This window comes from Scyliorhinus canicula, chromosome 9 (assembly GCF_902713615.1).
Source record: "Scyliorhinus canicula chromosome 9, sScyCan1.1, whole genome shotgun sequence".
Taxonomy (NCBI): domain Eukaryota; kingdom Metazoa; phylum Chordata; class Chondrichthyes; order Carcharhiniformes; family Scyliorhinidae; genus Scyliorhinus; species Scyliorhinus canicula.
Genome location: NC_052154.1, coordinates 111,586,768 through 111,609,420, shown reverse-complemented (window position 1 = coordinate 111,609,420; position 22,653 = coordinate 111,586,768). Strand labels below are relative to the sequence as shown.

At 45.5% G+C, this 22,653-nt stretch overlaps 1 protein-coding gene across 2 annotated transcripts in view; it reads right to left on the bottom strand.

The window, feature by feature from the left end:
* Nucleotides 1-209: 209 nt before the first annotated feature.
* The window catches only part of ldlrad3 (low density lipoprotein receptor class A domain containing 3), a 238,317-nt gene continuing 215,873 nt past the window's right edge, over nt 210-22,653 (bottom strand). For both annotated transcript variants that reach the window (XM_038807399.1, XM_038807398.1), the window contains exons 5-6: nt 7,987-8,353; nt 210-939 (exon numbers count right to left, since the gene is read on the bottom strand). In XM_038807399.1, coding sequence (XP_038663327.1) covers nt 753-939; nt 7,987-8,353 — 554 coding nt within the window. In that variant the 3' untranslated portion in view covers nt 210-752. The remainder of the gene's footprint in view (nt 940-7,986; nt 8,354-22,653) is intronic.

The following is a 22,653-nucleotide window of genomic DNA, read 5'->3' as shown; positions in this document are numbered from 1 at the left end:
ATGAAGTAAGTGAGTTACACCATTATTTCCACGATACCATGTGAGTTCCGAATTGTGAATTCTGAGGTGACTCCAGTGTGCGCTGTTCCAGGACAAGCTACATTCAGGGGAACTGCTTGGGTGCGGCTGATCGTGCATCTGCTTGAGGAAGGGGGAAGAAAGAAACGGAAGAGAATCACAGTCCAAAGAAACCACTGCCTCACATGATAAACGGTAACTCTGTTCTATTTGAATACCAAGAGCAAATGTACAGACTTTCAGATTCTGAAATGTAGGATCGACAGTTAGACGAAACAACACAATCATAAAATCAGCAGAACTCTGTTCATTTCCATTATGTTCGGACATGTCATTTGAAGCTCTTTGTACAAGGGACCTGTCAAAAATCGTGCATTTCCAAACTTCACATTCTTGCAGTTACTGTTTTAGATTTACAGTTCCATCTCCAGGCTACCCCACAGCGAAGGCTGCAAAGTGATCCCAGCTGGCCACCCATGACTGAGGACAATTGATTGGCCGTTGCTGACAAATAGCAAGCCTCCAGGGTCAACCGTCAGTCAGTAAAACAATTGAATTTTGTTACTCAGGATCACACAGCTGGTTGCCAAGGTTGTGTCTTTGCGATGAAAAGACGAAACAAGTCAACAAGATTAAAGTGTGCGAAATCTTCTTTGCTTCTTGAGTTTAAATCCTTCAATGAAGGCTCCTTAAATAATAGTTAGTGCAAGAACACTTCATCGCTGCGGCTTTGCTCACAGTCCCTCCCCCAGTCTGGTGTTTAGTAGGCAGTCTCTCATTTCGGCACTCTCCTGTGGGCTGCTGGGATGTTCAGAGCTCAAGGTGCTTCCTGCCCTGGAGCGATAAGGGGGCAGCTCGGGCTGGCTGGGGGTCTCTGTGTCTGAGAGGTATGGTGGAGGGGGTAGGTCGAACCATGGTGGTCTGTTGGTAGAAAGAAGAAACTGAGTATGGAAACACACAGACCGTTAATGAAGACGTTTGAGACTGATGGAAACTCTGGGGATTTTCAATAAGTGCTTAATGGCGTTCCAGACTAGCCAGTGAACAGTTTCTAGGGCAGCATGAAACAACATTCATGTTAACTTGATTTATATTCAACACCGATACCACTTAGCTCTCTGAGCGTCCCACTGATCTTTGTGCCACATCTGCTAAAAGAAAAGCTTCAGGTGGTGAAGCAGGGTGACTGGAGACTGAATTTCCTCCAAGTTTCTCCCGCTCTGCTGCCATACGCATGATCAACATCTTGGCGGTTACCATTGACCAGAAACTGAACAGAACCAGCCATATAAATACTGTGGCTACCAGAGCTGGTCAGAGGTTAGGAGTCCTACAGTGAGTAACTCATCTCCTGACTCCCCAAAGCCTGTTCACCATCTACAAGGTACAAATCAGGAGTATAATGGAAAACTCTCCACTTGCTTGGATGAGTGTAGCTCCAACAACACTCAAGAAACTTTACACCATCTAGGAAAAATCAGGCCACTTGATTGGCACCCCATCCACAAACATTTAAACCCTCCACCACCAACTAACAGTGGCAGCTGTGTGTACCATCTACAAGATGCACTGCCGGAACTCACCAAGGCTCCTGCGAAAACATCTTCCAAACCCATGACCGCTACCATCTCGAAGAACAAGGGTAGCAGGTACATTGAAACACCATGACCTGTAGGTTCTCCTCCAAGATATTCACCACCCTGACTTGGAAATATATCGCCGTTCCTTACTGTCACTGGGTGAAAATCCTGGAACTCCCTTCCTTTTTTTCAATAAGTTTAGAGTACCCAATTAATTTTTTCCAATTAAAGGGCAATTTAACATGGCCAATCCACCTACCCTGCGCATCTTTGGGTTGTGGGGGTGAAACGGGAGAATGTGAAAACTCCACACGGACAGTGACCCAGGGCCGGGATCGAACCTGGGACCTTGGCGCCGCGAGGCTGCAGGGCTAACCCACTGCACCACCGTGCTGCTCCTGGAACTCCCTTCCTAACAGCACAGTGGGCGTACCTACACCACATGGACTGCAGCGGTTCAAGTATGCAGCTCACCACCTCCCTCTCAAGGGCAACCAGGGATGGGCAATAAATGCTGGCCTAGTCGGTGACACCCACATTCCATAAAATAATAAAAATATAGAACATCCGCATAATCCAGGTTTGTGCGCTTGTTGCCTTAAATTATGGCTGAGTGGGATAATCTCCAAGGAAATTTACACTCCCCTCCCCCCTACTTCATATTCAGAATAACTGACAGATATAGAGATACATTTCCTTCATGGGAACAGTTGTGCAGATCAAGCAATATCAAAGCCCATTTTGTATGTACTATCCACACTGCTCTCACTCTGACCTCTTTTCCCTCAGTCTCCTATCATGAAGCACAAGGAACAGCATGTTGTCTCTCAGTTAGACACTTTACAGCTTTCTGTACTCAACACTGAGTTCAATTTCAATCATTCCCACTGCTCCCACTTTCTTTTCGATAGTTGGTGATAATTTGGCTTTTCCTGTTTAAACTGCCCGAAACGTCTTTTGGCATTTTAGTTGCCCCCATTACTATCCCCTTTTTGCCTTGAACCATCATCCCTCTTGTCATTTAATCTCTCCTGCCCTCCATCCTATTAGTGTCCTACCGTTGGCCCTTTCACCCTCCCTCCTTTCCTTGCCTCTGCACTTGCATAATATCTGAAACATCGCCAACTTTTGCCTTTTTGGATGAAAGATCTCAACCTGAAACATTGTGCTGGATTTTATGCCTTCCTCATCCCTCCCGTAATTGAAGGTGAAGGTATTCCTAAAATAAAGCGGGGGTGGGATGTTCCCACCTACCCCCTTTTCGCCCAATCCCAACCTGTCTCCCATGTTATGGTGGGCAGGGAAAGCGCACCTGCCCTTAGGCTCACCGAGGCCTTTAAGTGGCCAATTAAAGGCCTCTTAATGGGCCTCAATCTGCTCTGCCACCATTTTACATACAGCAGGGGAAGGCAGAGGCAAGGTGGGTAGACTGGAAGCATTCACTGCACGATTTTTGGTGGACAAGAAAGTAGGTGGGTGGGGGGGTACCTCTTTTACAGGGGGTTCCTCTCACTTTTTATTGCCTGTAGTACCAGCAGCGGCCGCCGCTCAATCATGGCCCTTCTGTCTGATCTGATTAGTACGTTCGTGGATGACACCAAGGTAGGTCAAGCGGCAGGTAGTGTTGAGGATTGTCAGAGGATGCAGCGGGACATAGATAGGTTGGAGACTTGGACAGAGAAGTAGCAAATGGACTTTAATCTGGACAAATGTGTGGTAATGCATTTTGTAGGTCTAACATAAGGGGGGACATATAAATAAATGACAAAACTCTTAGGAATATAGAAAGTCAGAGAGATCTGGGCTTAAAGGTCCACAGATCTTTGAAAGTGGCAACACAAGTGGACAAGTGGGTCAATAAAGCATATGGAATGCTTGCCTTCATTGGACGGGATGTGGAGATGCCGGCATTGGACTGGGGTGAGCACAGTACGAAATCTTACAACACCTGGTTAAAGTCCAACAGGTTTGTTTCAAATCACTAGCTTTCAGAGCACTGCTCCTTCCTCAGGTGAATGAAGAGGTAGGTTCCAGATACATACATATAGACAAAGTCAAAATTGCAAGACGATACTTTGAATGCGAGTATTTGCAGGTAATTAAGTCTTTACAGATCCAGAGAGAGGAGTAATCCCAGTTTAAAGAGGTGTGAATTGTCTCAAGCTCTGAAAACCAGTGATTTGAAACAAACCTGTTGGACTTTAACCTGGTGTTGTAAGACGTTTCATTGGACGGGGCATTGAGTTTAAAACTGGCAAGTCATGCTACAGTTGTATGGAACTTTTGTACGGCCACACTTGGAATATTGTGCACAATTCTAGTCACCACAAGGATGTGGAGGCTTTGGAGAGGGTGCAGAGGAGGTTTACCAGGATGCTGCCTGGTCTGGAGGGTGTTAGCTATGCGGAGAGGTTGAATAGACTCTGACTGTTTCCATTAGAACGACGGAGGTTGAAGGGTGACCTTATAGAGGTTTACAAGATTATGAGGGGCATGGAAAGAGTGGATGAGCAGGCACTCTTTCCCAGGGTGGAGGGGTCAGTCATGAGGGGGCGTAGGTTTAAGGTCCGTGGGACAAAGTTTAAAGGAGATATGAGAGGCAGGTTTATTTACATAGATGGTGGTGAGTGCCTAGAAGAAGCTGCCAGGGGAGTTTGTGGAAGCAGATACATTAATGGTGTTCAAAAGGCATCTCGACAAATACATGCATGAATAGGATGGGTTTAGAGGGATACGGCACTAGGAAGTGCTGAGGGTTTTGACCAAGGATGGTATCATGACTGGTGCAGGCTTGGAGGGCCGAAGGGCCTGTTGCTGTGCCGAATTGTTCTTTGCTTTTTTGATTGACTGACAGGTCTCTCAGGTGGGACTTCCCAGATATGAAGTCGGGGGAAATTTGAATGATCTTTCATGAACACATGTAGCACCAAAGATTCACGACCAAATTCTGCTGGACAATTTGCCAATAAATTCCTGCTTCATTTGATGCCATTGCAGTCTCAGGCAGCCACCCCCTAAACACAATTCAATGAGAAGATTTTAGGATCAGCCCATAAATTACCCACTTGATGATCCCCTTTTATTTAATCTCAAAACATAATTCAACAAAGGACACCTCAATGACCCCGTATTTATATTTATTCATTCACGGGAGGAGCGTTTATTTCTCATCCCCACGAATCCTTAAGAAGGTGGTGGCCAGCTGCCTTCTTGACCACTGTCCTCTTTGCATGCAGTATACGGAACAAGGTAAATGAGCTAGTTGCACACATTGAAATTGGCCGGTACGATGTTGTGGGCATCACAGAGACGTGGCTGCAACGGGATCAGGGCTGGGATCTAAATATCCAAGGATATGTGTCCTATCGAAAGGACAGGCAGATGGGCCAAAGGGGGGTGGGGTTGCATTGTTAGTAAGGAATGAAGTTAAATCGATAGTAAGGAGCGATATAGGATCAGAAGGCATAGAATCTATGTGGGTAGAGTTGATGAATCGCAAAGATAAAAAGACCCGGATGGGAGTTATGTACAGGCCCCCTAGCAGTAGTCAGGATGTGGGGCAGAAAATAAATCAGGAGATGGAAAAGGCATGTAAAAAAGGCAATATTACAATAATCATGGTGGACTTCAATATGCAGGTGGATGAGAAAATCAGGTTGGTAGTGGATCCCAAGAAAAGGAATTTGTGGAATGTCTAAGAGATGTTGTTTTGGAGGAGCTTGCGACAGAGCCGACTAGGGAACAGGTAATTCTGGATTTGGTGATGTGTAATGAGGCAGAAATGATTAGGGAACTTAAGGTGAAGGAACCCTTAAGGAGCAGTGATCACAATATGATATAATTTACCCTGCAGTTTGAGAGACAGAAGCTGGAATCCGATGTAATGGTATTACAATTAAATAAGGGTAACAACAAAAACATGAGGGAAGACAGTGGAACAGCAATGGCAGGAGATTTTGGGAGGCACCAAGGCTGACGAGGGAAGTTAAGGACAGCATAAAAGCAAAAGACAAAGCATACAAAATGGCGAGGATTAGTGGGAAGCTAGAGGATTCAGAAGCCTTTAAAAATGAGCAGAGGACAACTAAAAATCCAATAAGGGGGGAAAACATGAAACATGAGTGTAAGTTAGCTAGTAATATAAAAGAAAACAGGAAGAGTTCTTTTCAATATATAAAAGGTAAGAGAGAGGCAAGAGTAGGCATTGGACCACTGGAAAATGTGGCTGGAGAAGTAATAATAGGAAACAAAGAAATGGCAGAGGAACTGTGTAGTTACTTTGCATCAGTCTTCACGGTGGAAGACACCAGTGGGATGCCAGAGCTCCAGGAGAATCATGGGGCACAGGTGAGTGTAGTGACCATCACTAAGCTGAAGGTTCTGGGGAAACTGAAAGGTCTGAAGGTGGATAGATCACCTGGACCGGATGGACTACACCCCAGGGTTCTAAAAGAGATAGCTGAGGAGATTGTGGAGGCATTGGTGATAATCTTTCAGGAATCATTGGAGGCAGGGAGGGTCCCAGAGGAGAGTGGCTCATGTAACACCAGTGTTTAAGAATGGAGAGAGGCAGACGACGGGAAATTATAGGCCGGTTAGCTTGACTTCGGCCATTGGTAAGATTTTAGAGTCCATTATTAAAGATGAGTTTGGGGAGTACTTGGAAGTGCATGATAAAATAGGACTGAGTCAGCACGGCTTCGTCAAGGGGGGGTCATGTCTGACAAATCTGTAAGAGTTCTCTGAGGAGGTAACAAGGAAGTTAGACAAAAGATTTATTTAGATTTCCAGAAGGCCTTTGACAAGGTGCAGCTTAGGAGACTGTTAAATAAGTTAAGAGCCCATGGTATTCAGGGTAAGATCCTGGCATGGGTTCGAGGATTGGCTTACTGGCAGAAGGCAGAGAGTGGGGATAAAGGGGTCTTTTTCAGGATGGCAGCCAGTGACTAGTGGTGTGTTTCAGGGGTCTGTGCTGGGACCATAACTTTTCACAATATACATTAATGATCTGGAAGAAGGTACTGAAGGCACTGTTGCTATGTTTGCAGATGATACAAAGATATGTAGAGGGACAGGTATTTTTCAGGAAGCAGGGGGGCTGCAGAAGGACTTTGACATGCTAGGAGAGTGGGCAAAGAAGTGGCAAATGGAGTACAATGTGGAAAAGTGTGAGGTTATGCACTTTGGAAGGAGGAATGGAGGCATAGATTATTTCCGAAATGGGGAAATGCTTAGGAAATCAGAAGCAAGAAGGGATTTGAGTGTCCTTCTTCAAGATTCTCTTAATGTTAACGTGCAGGTTCAGTCAGCAGTTAGGAGGGTAAATGCAATGCTAGCATTCATGTCAAGAGGGCTAGAATACAACAGCAGGGATGTACTTCTGAGGCTGTATAAGGCTCTAGTGGAAAATGTCCAGAGGAGGTTCACAAGAATGGTCCCTGGAATGGAGAGCTTGTCGTATGAGGAACGGTTGAGGACTCTGGGTCTATACACGTTGGAGTTTAGAAGGATGAAGGGGGATCTTATTAAAACCTACAGGAGTCTGTGAGGCCCTGATAGAGTGGACGTGGAGAGGATGTTTCCACTTGTAGTAAATACTAGAACCAAAGGACACAATCGCAGACTAAAAGGACGATCCTTCAAAATAGATGAGGAGGGATTTCTTTAGCCAGAGGGTGCTGAATCTGTGGAACTATTTGTCGCAGAAGGCTGTGGAGGCCAAATCACTGAGTGTCTTTGAGACAGAGATAGATAGGTTCTTGATTAATACAGGGGTCAGGGGTTATGGAGAGAAGGCAGGAGAATGGAGATGAAAAAAAATATCAGCCATGATTGAATGGCAGAGCAGATTCAATGGCCGAGCCGCCTCCTTCTGCTCCTATGTCTTTGCGTGGTGTGGGTGCTGTGAGGTGGGTGGGAGTTCCAGCGTTTTGACACAGGAATCATGAAAGAGTGGTCATTGAGGGCCGAAGGGCCTGATGTGCTGTACTGTCCTATGTTCTATGATAATTTATACTCAAGCAGGGATGGTGGTGCTCTCATGCATCCACTGCCACGGTCTACCAGCAGGTGGAGATCATGGGTTTGGGAGATTTTGTTGAAAAAGCCTGGGTGAGTTGCTATTGTGAGTCCTGGAGATACACACGCACTGCAACTGCTGTGCATCGATGGTGGAGGGAGAGAATATTTTAGGTGATGGATGGGATGTCAATCAAGCGGACTGCTTTTACACAAAGCAATTTACTTAACAATATTATGTGGCTAATATTTCAGAAACCACTGGAGATCCTGGCTGTAGCACGCCCTGCAGTCAGTAGCAGCTTTCTTTAAGAATCAAATAACAAAGTGTTAATTGTAAGTGGTTTTGTTGAGATAAGTAGCTTCATACCTGTGTTCTAGCACAGCTTCAGAATATGAGGGTGGCACTTCCTCCATTGCCAGTGGCTGGTGGTACATGGAGTTGGATGTGAACTGAATGCCATTGCTGGTGTTGTACGTGACGCTACAGTGGTGGGGGGTGCGGTCCAGGATGACAAGCCGTGACAGGAGCAGCGGGTGCTGCAGGCGATGCAGGGGTGGAGTCACATGCCCAATCAGGTTGTTCCGTTTGCGGTGGTGGTGCAGCATCATGGCAAGCAGTGCCACCAACAGGATGAAGACAACCGAGCTGCCAATGATGGCGAAGATGACACTCGGGTAGTATGGGAAGCGGACATCAGATGTGATGTAATTGCGATCTCCATCCAGGCTGTCATCTACAAAAAGGAAAGGTGGGCTATTATTGAACAATCCCAAGAGCCAGAGAATCTGGAGTACCCCTGGCACAAACGAGACAAATGGTTATGACACACTATAATTTGCCAGCACTAAAATGATAGCACAGAGAAATTGAAAGCTGTCCTGACCTAAACTTCTGGTTTTATTTTCACTGCAATCTATTGCCCTGTTTAAAATAAGAAGGGAACACGTCACACTACTTTTCAGTCTGGTGAAGGGCTGTTATTACAGATGGTATCACAGAGTCTATTCATGCCATAGGTCACAGGAAATTGGAATATACTTTTATTAAGGACTGGACCATCATACTACGTGGCGCTCAATATATTTCTCTGTTGTTGTATATAATTGGTCTGGCTCTTTCAGGTCACAGCTTCGAATGATGCTGAATAGATAAGTGTGATGAATTAGTGGCTAATTGATATTAAGCACATTCTGGGGTCAATTAGAGACCATTGCTTTTATCTGATTCTGTTTTTCAAAAGCTGCAATGCTCTCTGGTTGGTTCCATCTCCGTTTTCATTGGCAATTTCCTGCCTCTTAATAAAGATAATAACATTCTCAGTTGGCCAAGACTGATTGCTGTTAAACACCTTGAGAAGTTTTACAGGATCCGAGGGCGCTATGTAAATGCAAGTTGTTGTCATTTCTTCCTGGGAGGTTCATTGCTGAAGAAAGGTTTGTGTTTACATTGGAAAATTCTCCTTTAAATATCTTGAAAGACAGTGAAAAAGAGAGACGATGTTAATCTGGTTTTGTTTACAACCAAATATGCACATATCTACAGAAGGTGAATTCCATTTGAAGTATGCAATTGTTCTTACATAAAACAGTTTTATGAATAGAATCTTTACATTGCGCTGCCGGTGTTCTCTTCTTTATTAAGTACACACTTGGTACTTCAGCCATGGACTCTGCCTCTATAGGATCCCATTTTTAGCCTCTAATTGGCCCCACCTTTCCTTTGATGACCTTTTTTTACCATTCATATATCTATAAAAGACATTTGCGCACCCAGTGAGGTTACTCAGTAATCACATTCTGTCTCATTGCCCTTCTTATTCCCTTTTGCCTTGTACTTCAAATATTCAGCTTGGTTTTCCACTGAACTGTGAACTTGACAATTACCAGAAGCCTCCTTATTTCTTTCATTTTAACCTTTAAATCTTAAATCATTCAGGGAACTCTAGCTTCGATGTTGTTCCTTTCCCCATCATGAGTGTGTATCAAATTTGCACCTGGTCACTTTCTCCTTGATGACCTTGCATTCCGATTCTTATACAAAGTTTTTTGAAGTCGATATTCAAATAAGTGAAATCCTCCATTATTACTGCTCTAAAGTTATTTCAGCTTTCTACCAATTTATATGCAGATGTGCTTCTCTGTCTCATTCTCACATAGAATATAAGAGCAGGAGGTTATGCTGGAACTGTATAGAACCTTAGTTAGGCCACAGCTGAAGTGCTGTGCACAATTTTGATAACCTCATTACTGAAAGGATGTAATTGTACTGGAGAGGGTACAAAAGGAGAATTATGAGGATATTGCCAGCACTGAAAATTAGTTTGAGAGTGCCACACTCTCCGAAGAGGTTCCCTTTTCCTAATCTGGGGGGGCTGTCACCCACTTTCTAACCTCCTGAACTCTGCAGCTGTGGGTAACCACTGGCTGGAACACAAACACAAGGAAATTCTCAGCCTCCCATGTGCCCTGCAGTGACTCCAGCTACTTCTCGAGCTCCGAAATAGCAACTGCCTCTCTGCGGAAAGACTTGTTCTGTGTGCCCCTTGAACTAAATGATATCACTTCGGTCTGTATCAATGAGGCAAAGTTGCTTCTCTCAGAAGTCTCTCTGTGATAAACAAGGATTGCTTTCCGCAGTCTTAATGAACACAAAGCAGCTCCAAGCAGAACAAAAGCTCTACTATCGCAGGCCAATGACATTCCGATCCGGACTTGGTGCCAGCCTGGCTCTCATGACCAAATGGAAATGTCCTAGGATTGTGGATCTCCAATTAAGAGCTCGTCATTCTGCCAAAATGTTGGGACATCTCATGAATCTCGAAAATCTCAGTAATTGCAACCCAACAACAAAGTAGTCATCAGCGGATGTTTACCAGAGAATTCTTTATCTTTCAAATGCTCTCACATCATGTGCAGCAAGTGGCTTGGAAATATACTCTCTGTTTCTGGGACTTTAGCTACAGGAACATTCTGAGCTAACTGTAAAGATTTCTGTGAAAAATATTTACATACAATGAACACTGAGTTACTTTGTCCTTACGTGTTATGTTTCATCAACATTTCTCTGAATTAGGAGATGGACAGACTGATGTTTAATCTTTGGATAGCTCGGGACCATTCACATACAGAATCGATCCAAACAAATGCAGGAAATACTTTGCTCAAAGAAACACACATTAAAATAACACGTGCTGCTGTCTGTATTGGAGCTGACAGTACATTGATCAGCAATTAGTACACATAATAACCAGGAGGAGTGTGAAGCAGGTCAGAATCACAGTGAAGAGGCTGAGAGGAGAGTGAAGCAACTCAGCATCACTGTGAAGAGACCAGGAGGAGTGTGAAGCAGGTCAGGATCATTGTGAAGCAGACCGGGAGGAGAGTGAAGCAGGTTAGCATCGCTGTGAAGCAGACCGGGAAGAGTGTGAAGCAGGGCAGCATCACTGTGAAGAGACTGAGAGGAGTGTGAAGCAGCTCAGGATCACTGTGAAGAGACTGGGAGGATAGTGAAGCAGTTCAGGATCACTGTGAAGTAGACCGGGAGGAGTGTGAAGCATAGCAGCATCAGGAGAAAGAGACCGGGAGGAGAGTGAAGCGGATCAGTATGAAGCAGACCGGGAGGAGAGTGAAGCAGCTCAGGATCACTGTGAAGCAGTCCGGGAGGAGTGTGAAGCAGGTCAGGATCACTGTGAAGCAGACCGGGAGGAGAGTGAAGCAGATCAGGATCACTGTGAAGAGACTGGGAGGGGAGTGAAGCAGATCAGGATCACTGTGAAGCAAACCGGGAGGAGAGTAAAGAAGCTCAGGATCACTGTAAAATGAAAAAAATGAAATGACAATCGCTTATTGTCACAAGTAGGCTTCAAATGAAGTTACTGTGAAAAGTCCCAAGTCGCCACATTCTGGCGCCTGTTCGGGGAGGCTGGTATGGGAATGGAACCGAGCTGCTGGCCTGCCTTGGTCTGCTTTAAAAGCCAGCGATTTAGCCCTGTTCTAAACCAGCCCAAGCAGACCGGGATGGATGGATTTGTTTATTGCCATGTGTACCGAGGTACAGTGAAAAGTGTTTTCTGCGAGCAGCTCAACAGATCATTAAGTACATGAAAAGAAAAAAGAAAAGAAAATACATAATAGGGCAACACAAGGTACACAATGTAAATACATAGAAACCAGCATCGGGTGAAGCATACAGGAGTGTAGTATTAATCAGGTCAGTCCATAAGGGGGTCGTTTGGGAGTCTGTTAAAAGCGGGGAAGAAGCTGTTTTTGAATCTGTTCATGTGTGTTCTCAGACCTTTGTATCTCCTGCCCGATGGAAGAAGTTGCAAGAATGAGTAAGCCGGATGGGAAGGGTCTTTGATTATGCAGATCAGTATCACTGTGAAGAGACCAGGAGGAGTGTGAAGCAGGTCAGCATCACTGTGAAGAGACAGGAAGGAGAGTGAAGCAGGTCAGGATCACTGTGAAGAGACAGGAAGAAGAGTGAAGCAGGTCAGCATCACTGTGAAGAGACAGGAAGGAGAGTGAAGCAGGTCAGGATCACTGTGAAGAGACAGGAAGAAGAGTGAAGCAGGTCAGCATCACTGTGAAGCAGACCGGGAGGAAAGTGAAGCAGGTCAGGATCACTGTGAAGAGACAGGAAGAAGAGTGAAGCAGGTCAGCATCACTGTGAAGAGACAGGAAGGAGAGTGAAGCAGGTCAGCATCACTGTGAAGAGACAGGAAGGAGAGTGAAGCAGGCCAGCATCACTGTGAAGAGACAGGAAGGAGAGTGAAGCAGGTCAGCATCACTGTGAAGCAGACCGGGAGGAAAGTGAAGCAGGTCAGGATCACTGTGAAGAGACAGGAAGAAGAGTGAAGCAGGTCAGCATCACTGTGAAGAGACAGGAAGGAGAGTGAAGCAGGTCAGCATCACTTTGAGGAGGCTGGGAGGAGAGTGAAGCAGGTCAGCATCACTGTGAAGCAGACCGGGAGGAAAGTGAAGCAGGTCAGGATCACTGTGAAGAGACCGGGAGGGGAGTGAAGCAGGTCAGCATCACTGTGAGGAGACAGGGAGGAGTGCGAGACAGAACAGGCAGAGGAGGGTGAAGCAGAATGGGAGGAATTTGAGGCAGAACTGGAGGGTTGTCATGTGCGAGTACCTTTAAGAAATGTTGTTTAAGAAATGTACCTTTAAGGAATGGGTGTTTATCAGTGATATCAGAGTGTGGGTGGAGCTGGGCTGTCTGTCAGCTTTTGACTTTCGTTTCAGGCTGCTGGAGGGTGTGTTTTAGTTTCGTTTTCAGAGCTGGATAGCTGCAGTCACAGCCAGAAGGTATATTAGTCTCTCTCTCTGTAATCTAAAGACTGTAAATCGATCCTTTGGTGATTTCAAACTAAACGAATAACTACTCTCAGTAGTAACTTTAACCTGATGTGTTTCTGTTTAAAGGTTTCTCAAGTCTTATGGATGTTAAACGGACAACTTAAGGATTACTTAGTGTTGTATTTTTGGGGGTTACATTTGAATTGATGGTTGCTAAGATGTTCACTGTATGTTTTAAAAAGGTTAACTTGAGTTCATAGAATAAACATTGTTTTGCTTTAAACAATACTTTTCCTTTTCTGCTGTATTACACCTGTAGAGTGGCCCGTGCGCTCCCCATGCCACAATCTATTAAAAGTTGTGAGTCAGGTGAACTCACTTTGGGGTTCTCTAAAGACTGGCCCATAACAGGGTTTTGAGGTAAAATGGAAGGAGGGTGAAGCAGAACGGGAGGAGGGTGAAGCAGAACGGGAGGAGGGTGAAGCTGAACGGGAGGAGGGTGAAGCAGAACGAGAAGATGGTAAAGCAGAACGGGAGGAAAGTGAGGGGGAATGGGTGGTGTGAGGCAGAATGGGAGGAGTGTGAGGCAGAACGAGAGGAGTGTGAGCAGGAGGGGAGGATTTTGAAGCAGGTGGGGGGAATTTTGAAGCAGGTCGGGGGGATTTTGAAGCAGGTCGGGGGGGATTTTGAAGCAGGTCGGGGGGATTTTGAAACAGGTCGGGGGGATTTTGAAACAGGTCGGGGGGATTTTGAAGCAGGTCGGGGGGATTTTGAAGCAGGTCGGGGGAGATTTTGAGCAGGTCGGGGTGGATTTTGAAGCAGGTTGGGGGGGATTTTGAAGCAGGTCGGGGGGATTTTGAAGCAGGTCGGGGGGATTTTGAAGCAGGTCGGGGGGGATTTTGAAGCAGGTCGGGGGGATTTTGAAGCAGGTCGGGGGGATTTTGAAGCAGGTCGGGGGGATTTTGAAGCAGGTCGGGGGGGATTTGAAGCAGGTCAGAGGGGGGGGATTTTGAAGCAGGTCGGGGGGGATTTTGAAGCAGGTCGGGGGGAGATTTTGAGGCAGTTCGGGGGGGGAGGGGGAAGATATTGAGGCGAAAAGCAAAATGACTGCGGATGCTGGAATCTGAAACCAAAAAGAAAATGCAGGAAAATCGCTGCAGGTCTGGCAGCATCTGTAGGGAAAGAAATTAGCTAACGTTTCGAGTCCGATGACTCTTTGTCAAAGCCAAAGGTAGAGAAAGTGGGGAATATTTATACTGTGGAGTGAGAATGAAAGATGAGTCATGGCCACAGAAACCCAGGGAAAAGGGGTGCTAATGGCCACAGATACCAAGGGGTAAGAGTGTTAATGGCAGTCCCTAGAGAGAACAAAAGGTGTGAAAGGCCAAACTGCTGAGAAACTAACATCAGAGGGTAAACTGTGACAGATTTGGATGTGGGGGGAGGGGGAAGGGGGAAAGCAAAGGGGAGAAAGGGTATCGAAAGGTGGATAAGGTGAGGGGGGTTGAATATATATAAAGAAAGGCAAGAGAGATTGAAATGGTAAAAAAGTTAAAATGAAATGGGATGAAAACAAATAGGTCGAAATGGTGTAGAGCTAATCATCTGAAGTTGTTGAATTCGATGTTGGGACCGGAAGGCTACAGCGTGCCTAACTGGAAGATGAGATGTTGCTCCTCCAGTTTGCGTTGAGCTTCACTGGAACATTGCAGCAGGCCAAGGACAGACATGTGGGCATGGGAGCAGGGCCTTTTGTTAAAATGGCAAGCAACGGGAAGGTCAGGGTCCTGAATACCCACAGACCAAAGGTGCTCAGCAAAGCGATCACCCAGTCTGCGTTTGGTCTCTCCGATATAGAGGAGACCACATTGGGAGCAGCGAATGCAATAGACCAGATTGAAAGAGGTGCAAGTGAAACGCTGCTTAACCTGGAATGAGTGTTTTGGGCCTGGGATGTTAAGCATGGAAGATATAAAGGGGCAGGTGTTACACCTTCTGCGATTGCATGGGAAGGTACCGTGGGTGATGGGAGAGGTACTGGGTCTGGTGGAGGAGTGGACTAGATTATCTCAGAGGGAACGGTCTCTGCGGATTGCTGACAGAGGGAGTGAAGGGAAGATGTGTTTGGTGGTGGCATCACGCTGGAGTTGGCAAAAATGGCAGAGGATTATGCTTTGCATACAGAGGCTGGTGGGGTGAAATGTGAGAATGAGGGGGACTCTATCCTTGTTCTGGGAGGGAGGGGAGGGGGCTAGGATAGTGGCGTGGGAGATGGCTCGCACACTGTTGAGGGCCCGTCAACAACTATAAGTGGGAAATCATGGTTGAGGAAGAAGGAACACATTTTCGAAGCACCATTTCGGAAAGTGGCGTCATCGGAACAAATACGACGGAGATGACGGAGTTGAGAGAAAGGGATGGAGTTGTTACAAGGTGTAGGGTGCAAAGAGCTGTAGTCCAAATATCTGTGGGAGTCAGTGGGCTTGTAGTGGATATTAGTAGATAGTCTATAGTGGGGTTCCCCAGGGGTTGGTGTTAGGATTCCTGCTCCTCCTGATGTATAATAATGGTCCAAGCCTTGATGTACAGGACACAGGTTCAAAATTCTGGACGATACAAACCTTGGAACTGTAGTCAACTGTGAGGAGGATAATTTAGAACCCCAAAACAACATCGTCAGGATGGTGGAATGGGCAGGCAAATGGCAGATGAAATTTAATGCAGAGAAGTGTGAAGTGATTGGTTTTGGAAGGAAGAATGTAGAGAGACAATATAAAATAAAAGGTACAATTCTAGGGGGTGCAGGAGCAGAGGGATCCAAGTCAATATATGGATAAATGATTGAAGGACATGCTGAGAGAGCAGTTAATAAAGCATACAGCATCCTGGGCTTTAGCAATAGAAAAGCATGGGACTTATGTTAAACTCATGTAGGACACTGGTCTGGCCTCCACTGGAGTATTGCGTCTAGCTCCGGGAGTCGCACTTTAGGAAGGATGAGACGGGTACAGAAAAGAGAGAGGACAGAAAAGATTTACGAGAATGTTTCCAAGGATGGGAAAGTCCAGTAAAGAACAGAAGTTTGAGGGGAGATTTGTTTGACATATTCACGCATGAGTGGTCTGGACAGATCGCGAACCAGTGAGCGCAGATTTGATGTTAATTGGCAAAAGAAGTACCGTTGACATGAGGAAAATTCTTTTTCAAGCAGCGAGTGGTTAGGATCTGGAAAGCACTGTCTGAGAATGGGGTGGTGGCAGGATCAAATGAGGCTTTCAAAAGGTAGTTGGCCCATTATCTGAAAGGGAAACATTTGCGGGACTAAAGGGATAAGGCAAGGATTGGCGCTAGGTGAACTGCTCCTCCAGAGGCCCCACATAGGCACGACGGGCTGAATGGCCTCCTTGGGTCCTGTAACCACTGTACGATAGTACAAGTGGGAAATGGTGGCAGGTGGGTTCACAATAAATGCCTGGATAAGAGATTCAAAGTAATCAGCCCGAATCGAAGTAGTTATCCCATCGGAACTTTGTGCCACAAATACAAAGCTATTTGCCACATGGGAGTGAAGTGGAAAAGAACTGGACTGCTAAAATTCTACACATGGGAGTGAATGGATTACTCATGAGAAGCTAATGGTGAAGCAGCTACATGGTGAAGCAGCTACATGGTGAAGCAGCTACATGGTGAAGCAGCTACATGGTGCACCACGGCACACAAAGTACTGTATGAATGCAGTGCATTGCAAGTTGGGAAACGGACACTGAAAATGCAGGGAGATACACAGAGAGAGCACAAAGAACACAAATTTTTCTAGTGCCCTACATGACCTCAAGAAGTCCCAAAGTGGTTTACAGCCAATGAAGTACAGTTTAAGTACAGTCACTGTTGTAATATAGAAAAGTAACACTGAGCTTCAGTGAGAACATGGTGTTGAATTATGCACTTTTTTGACCTTAATAGAATTTTCTGCTGAAATGCCTTGCATTATCACCAACTTTGTACGGCAGATATGCCCACCCACAGCTGGCAAACTGACCTATTCCACAGACTTCTAGAAACATAGGAGTGGTATAAGGTCATTCAGCCCATCACGTTTGTTCCACTATTCAATGAAATCATGGCTGATCTGTATATTAACTGCATCTACCTGCATTGATCTAGAATTATTAATAGAGCTGCAATCTGCAGTAGCTGGTTTAGCACACTGGGCTAAATCGCTGGCTTTGAAAGCAGACCAAAGCAGGCCAGCAGCACGGCTCAATTCCTGAACCAGCCTCCCCGAACAGGCGCCGGAATGTGGCGACTAGGGGCTTTTCACAGTAACTTCATTGAAGCTTACTTGTGACAATAAGGGATTTTTATTTGCAGGGGCTGGTTTAGCACGCAGGGGCTGGTTTAGTAGCAGGGGCTGGTTTAGTAGCAGGGGCTGGTTTAGCACACTGGGCTAAATCGCTGGCTTTTAAAGCAGGCCAGCAGCACGGTTCAATTCCCGTACCAGCCTCCCCAAACAGGCGCCGGAATGTGGCGACTAGGGGCTTTTCACAGTAACTTAATCGAAGCCTACTTGTGACAATAAGGGATTTTTATTTGCAGGGGCTGGTTTAGCACGCAGGGGCTGGTTTAGTAGCAGGGGCTGGTTTAGCACACTGGGCTAAATCGCTGGCTTTTAAAGCAGGCCAGCAGCACGGTTCAATTCCCGTACCAGCCTCCCCAAACAGGCGCCGGAATGTGGCGACTAGGGGCTTTTCACAGTAACTTCATTGAAGCCTACTTGTGACAATAAACGATTTTCATTTTTGATGTTTGTGGAATAGATTTTCAGATCTGTATCATCCCTTTCATGAAGAAGTGTTTAACTTCTCAACTGATGAAAAGCAATTGGTCTGAAATGTTAATTCTGTTTCTATCTCCACAGATAATGCCTGACCTGAAATATCTCCAGAATTTCCTCCCTGAATGGTTGGCTCTGATTTGAAGGTTCTGTGTCCTTGACCTCGACTCTCCCAGTAGGAGAAAAAGTTTCTACTTACTTTGTCATCTCCCCAAAACAATCATTGGCATTACCATTGTTGAATCCCCACTATCAACATCCTGGGGGGGTCCAACAGACCAGAAACGGAACTAGACCAGCCATATAAATACTGTGGCTACAAGAGCAGGCCAGACCCTGGGAATTCTGCAGCGAGTAACTCACCTCCTGGCTCACCAAAGTCTGTCCACCATCGAAAAGGCACAAGTCAGGAGTGTGGTGGAATATTTTCTCCACTTGCCTGGATGAGTGCAGCTCCAACAACGCTCAAGAAGCTCGACACCATCCATGAAAAAGCTTGATTGGCACCCAATCCATCACCTTAGATCTTCACTTCCTCCACCACCAGTGCACAGTAGCAGCAGTGTGTACCATGTACAAGATGCACTGCAGAAACTCACCAAGTCTACTTCGACAGCACCTTCCAAACTTGCGACCTTTACTACCTAGAAGGGCAAGGGCAGCAGATGCATGGGAACACTACCCCTTGCAACTTCCCCTACAAGCCACATACCATCCTGACTTGGAACTATATCACCGTTCCTTCATTGTCGCTGGGTCAATCTCCTGGCATTCCCTTCCTAACAGCATTGTGGGTGTACTTACAACCAAATGGACTGCAGTGGTTCAAGCAGGCAGCTCATCACCACCCTCTCAAGGGCAATTAGGGGCAGGTAATGAATGCTGGCCCAACCAGAGTTGCCCATAACCTGTGAAACAATACATTTTATTTATTTTTCAAATTTAAATTTAGAGTACCCAATTATTTTTTCCCAATTATGGGGCAATTTAGCGTGGCCAACGCACCTATCCTGCAGATCTTTGGGTTGTGGGGGTAAAACCCACGCAGACATGGGGAGAATGTGCAAACTCCACACGGACAGTGACCCAGGGCCGGGATTCGTACCCGTGTCCTCAGCACCATAGACAGCAGTGCAAAATACCGTGCCGCCCCTAAACAATACATTTTAAAAGATCAGCTCAAATTTCTCCAAGCACTGAGCCACTCAATGATTCCATTAACCTCCCTACAATGAATGTTACCAATTAACATGTCAGTTTCCTCTAGTTTCTTCATCTCAACTTCCTAAAATAGTATTATATTTACAATTTCCTAATCTAAAAAAGCAATGTTTGTAACAATTTTAAATGTCTTATTCTTGCTTTGAAATCCCTCTGAAAACTCACAATGCTCTATCTCCGTAACCTTCCCTAGCCCTGTAACATTCTGAGATATCTGCATTCCTCCAGCCCTGGCCTCTGGAGTATCCCTAATTTTAATGGCATCACCACTGGTGGCCATGCCTTCAGGTGCCAAGGCCCCAAGCTCTGGAATTCCCTCCCTAAATCTCTTCACTTCCTAACCCTTCGTTCCTCCTGTTTTACAGAGGGCGGTGAGTGCCTGGAATGTGTTGCCAGGGAAGGTTGTGGAAACATTCAAAAGGCATCTCAACAAACACATGGATAGGATGGGTATAGAGGGACACGGCACTAGGGAGTACTGAGGGTTTCGGCTAAGGGTGGTATGACCGGTACAGGCTTGGAGGGCCAAAGGACCTGTTCCTGGGCTGTATTGTTCTTTGAGACACTTCTCAATACCTAACCGTTTGACCAAGCTTTTGGTCATCTGTCCTACCATCTCCATCTGTAGCTTGGTGTCAAATTTGGTTTGAAAGTGTTCCTGTGCAGTGGCTTAGAATGTTGGACTACATGAAAGGCACTACCTAAATTTAAGTTGTTTTTGTTGCTGTTGTTGAATTCAGAAAACCTTGGATGATTATGGCTAAATCATCCACAATTTCCTCCTTTATAACACAGGGATGGAATTAATCAAGTCCTGGGTATTTGGCAGCTTTTTAAAAATAAATTTAGAGTATCCAATTCTTTTTTTTTCCAATTAAGGGGCAATTTAGCATGGCCAATCTACCTGACCCTGCACATCTTTTTGGGTTGTTGTGGTGAGTCCTGCCCAGACACGGGGAGAATGTGCAAACTTCACACAGACAGTGACTGGGACTGATATTGAACCGGGGTCCTCGGCACCGTGAGGCAGCAGTGCTAACTACTGCGACACTGTGCCGCCCCTGGTATTTGGCAGCTTTTAGTGCCATTATGCTTTTGAACACAGTTTTCTTGCTTTATTGAATTTCCAATCCTTGATTCATTATTACCTTCCTGAGATGTCAAGTATATTATCCTCTTCATCTATGTTGAAGACTGATACAAAATATGCATTGAACAAGTCTGCCATTTCCTTATTTTCATTTGCATTATAACCCAAATCGTTTTTTAAAAGCCCTTATTACCCTCGTCAACCCTTTTTCTTCTAACCTAATTGTAATAGCCTGTTGTGATCATCTCGATATTACTCGCACGTTTCTATTCATATTCCCTTTATGCAGCTCTTCCTATCTTTCTGTCTCTCTTTGCTGTTCTTTTCACCTCTCCCAGACCTCTTGATCTAGATTACACTTTGTACTTCTGTAGATCTTTCCTTCAGTTTCATGTTATTTCATAGAATCCCTGCAATGCAGAAGGAGGCCATTCGACCCATCAAGTCTGCACTGATCCTCCAAAAGAGCATCCCCAACCTAGGCCCACTCCCCTGGAACCCCACCTAACCTTTGGAAAATAAGGGGCAAGTTAGCATGGCCAATCCACCTACCTACACATCTTTGGATTGGGTTTGATTTATTGTCACGTTCAGAGGTACAGTGAAAAGTATTGTTCTGCGTACAGTCCAGACAGATCGTTCCATACGTGAAAATGATAGGATATACATAGATACATAATGTAAATACATAGGTACATAGAGAAGATGTGTGAAGAGATCAGTTCAGTCCATAAGAGGGTCATTCTGGAGTCTGGTAACAGCAGGGAAGAAGCTGTCTTTGAACCTGTTAGTGCGTGTTCTCAGACTTTTGTATCTCCTGCCTGATGGAAGAGGTTGGAGGAGAGAATAACCCAGATTGGGGGGGGGGTCTTTGATTATGTTGTGGGAGGAAACCGGAGCACCCAGAAGAAACCCATGCAGACATGGGGAGAATGTGTAAACTCCAAGGCTGGAATCGAACCTGGGTCGCAGATGCTATGCGGCAGCAGTATTAACAACTCAGAGGCCTTCTTTCGCACCTCTTATGTGACCGTTTTGTCCTGTTTTGTAAGTAGAGCTCTTGCTCCTTCCGGGTTTATACTGGTACTTTATTAAACTGAAATAAAAGCAACATACTGCGGATCTAGGGCAGCACGGTAGCATAGTGGTTAGCACAGGGTCCCAGGTTCGATTCCCAGCTGGGTCACTGTCTGTGCGGAGTCTGCACGTTCTCCCCGTGTCTGCGTGGGTTTCCTCCGGGTGCTGCAGTTTCCTCCCACAGTCCAAAGATGTGTGGGTTAGGTGAATTGGTCATGCTAAATTGCCCTTAGTGTCCAAAAAATGTTAAGTGGGGGTTACTGGGATAGGGTAGATTCGTGGGCTTCAGTAGGGTGCTCTTTGTAAGGGCTGGTGCAGACTCGATGGGCTGAATGGCCTCCCTCTGCACTGTAAATTCTATGATTCTATGTTGGAAATCTGAAATTAAAGCCGAAAGCGCTGGAAGAACTCAGCCAGTCTGGCATAATCTGGGGTGAGAGAAACTGAGTTAACGTTTCGAGTCCATAGTGACACTTCATCCATGAGTCCAGACCTCATTGCATTTTTCCAGCAATTTCCGTTTTTATTCCTGTATGAAGCTGAAATCTTTTTTTTACACCTCCCCTGCCCCATGCCGTGCCTCATAACCAGTCTGCGCAATGAGACCAGGTTCTGGTCACGCCAAGTGTTTTTCTCACAACCTCCTTCAGCTTCACCAGGGGATCTGGAAAACTCACTCCAACTCCATGGGGAAGTGAGTACTGTTACCTGTCACACGATGCTGCCATTAGAATCCTATCCTGAGGGTGGCGCTCCAGGTCTAACCTCTGCTGTATTCTGTGGTCTCCTGGCTTCACTTCAAATGCCTTCTTTCAAATGGAGGCACATCCTAGTTTGAACTCTTTTCTCTTCTGATTCAGCTGTTTGTTCCCAGTTTGACAATCTTTCAACCCTCATTCCCGCAAAGCCCCTGAATCTATTTGATCTACATTGTGGAATTGAAATAATTAACTAACTTCCAGCAGAGTACCTGGGTCAGGGCAGGGTTATTACTGGAATTAAAATTAAACTGTATTCATTCCACTTACATTATATGAGATGAATAGTTTAATATTTTTGATGAAAATTGCTTTAGCTTTCTTTTTGCATTTGTGGTAAATGTCACAAGTGAAATCTCTTTGCTGTACTCTGCAAGATGCTTCCAAAATGTCTGTCTGGAAACTAATTAAACGCACAAGAGCGGGACAAGAATGGACAGATCAGCACACCAGCCCCTTACCAGGTACAATTCACTTGAACCTGTTTCATTCATTCAGTCTGCCGGAAGGAAACTTCTGCTTGCGAGATAATCAGGCAAAATGGAAGATCGATCTATTGATCATTGATGTTTGAACTGTAAACAACATATTAGATATTACGTTGGGCAATGCCAGAGATCAGCAACTATGCATTGATATTCTAATTGTGGCCTTAGCACTCATCTCCACAAGATTCAAATGACTGGTTTCAATTCACAGCCAAATGCTCTGGAGTTGGTTACCAGTATTTGATTGGCATAGGGAGTCTCT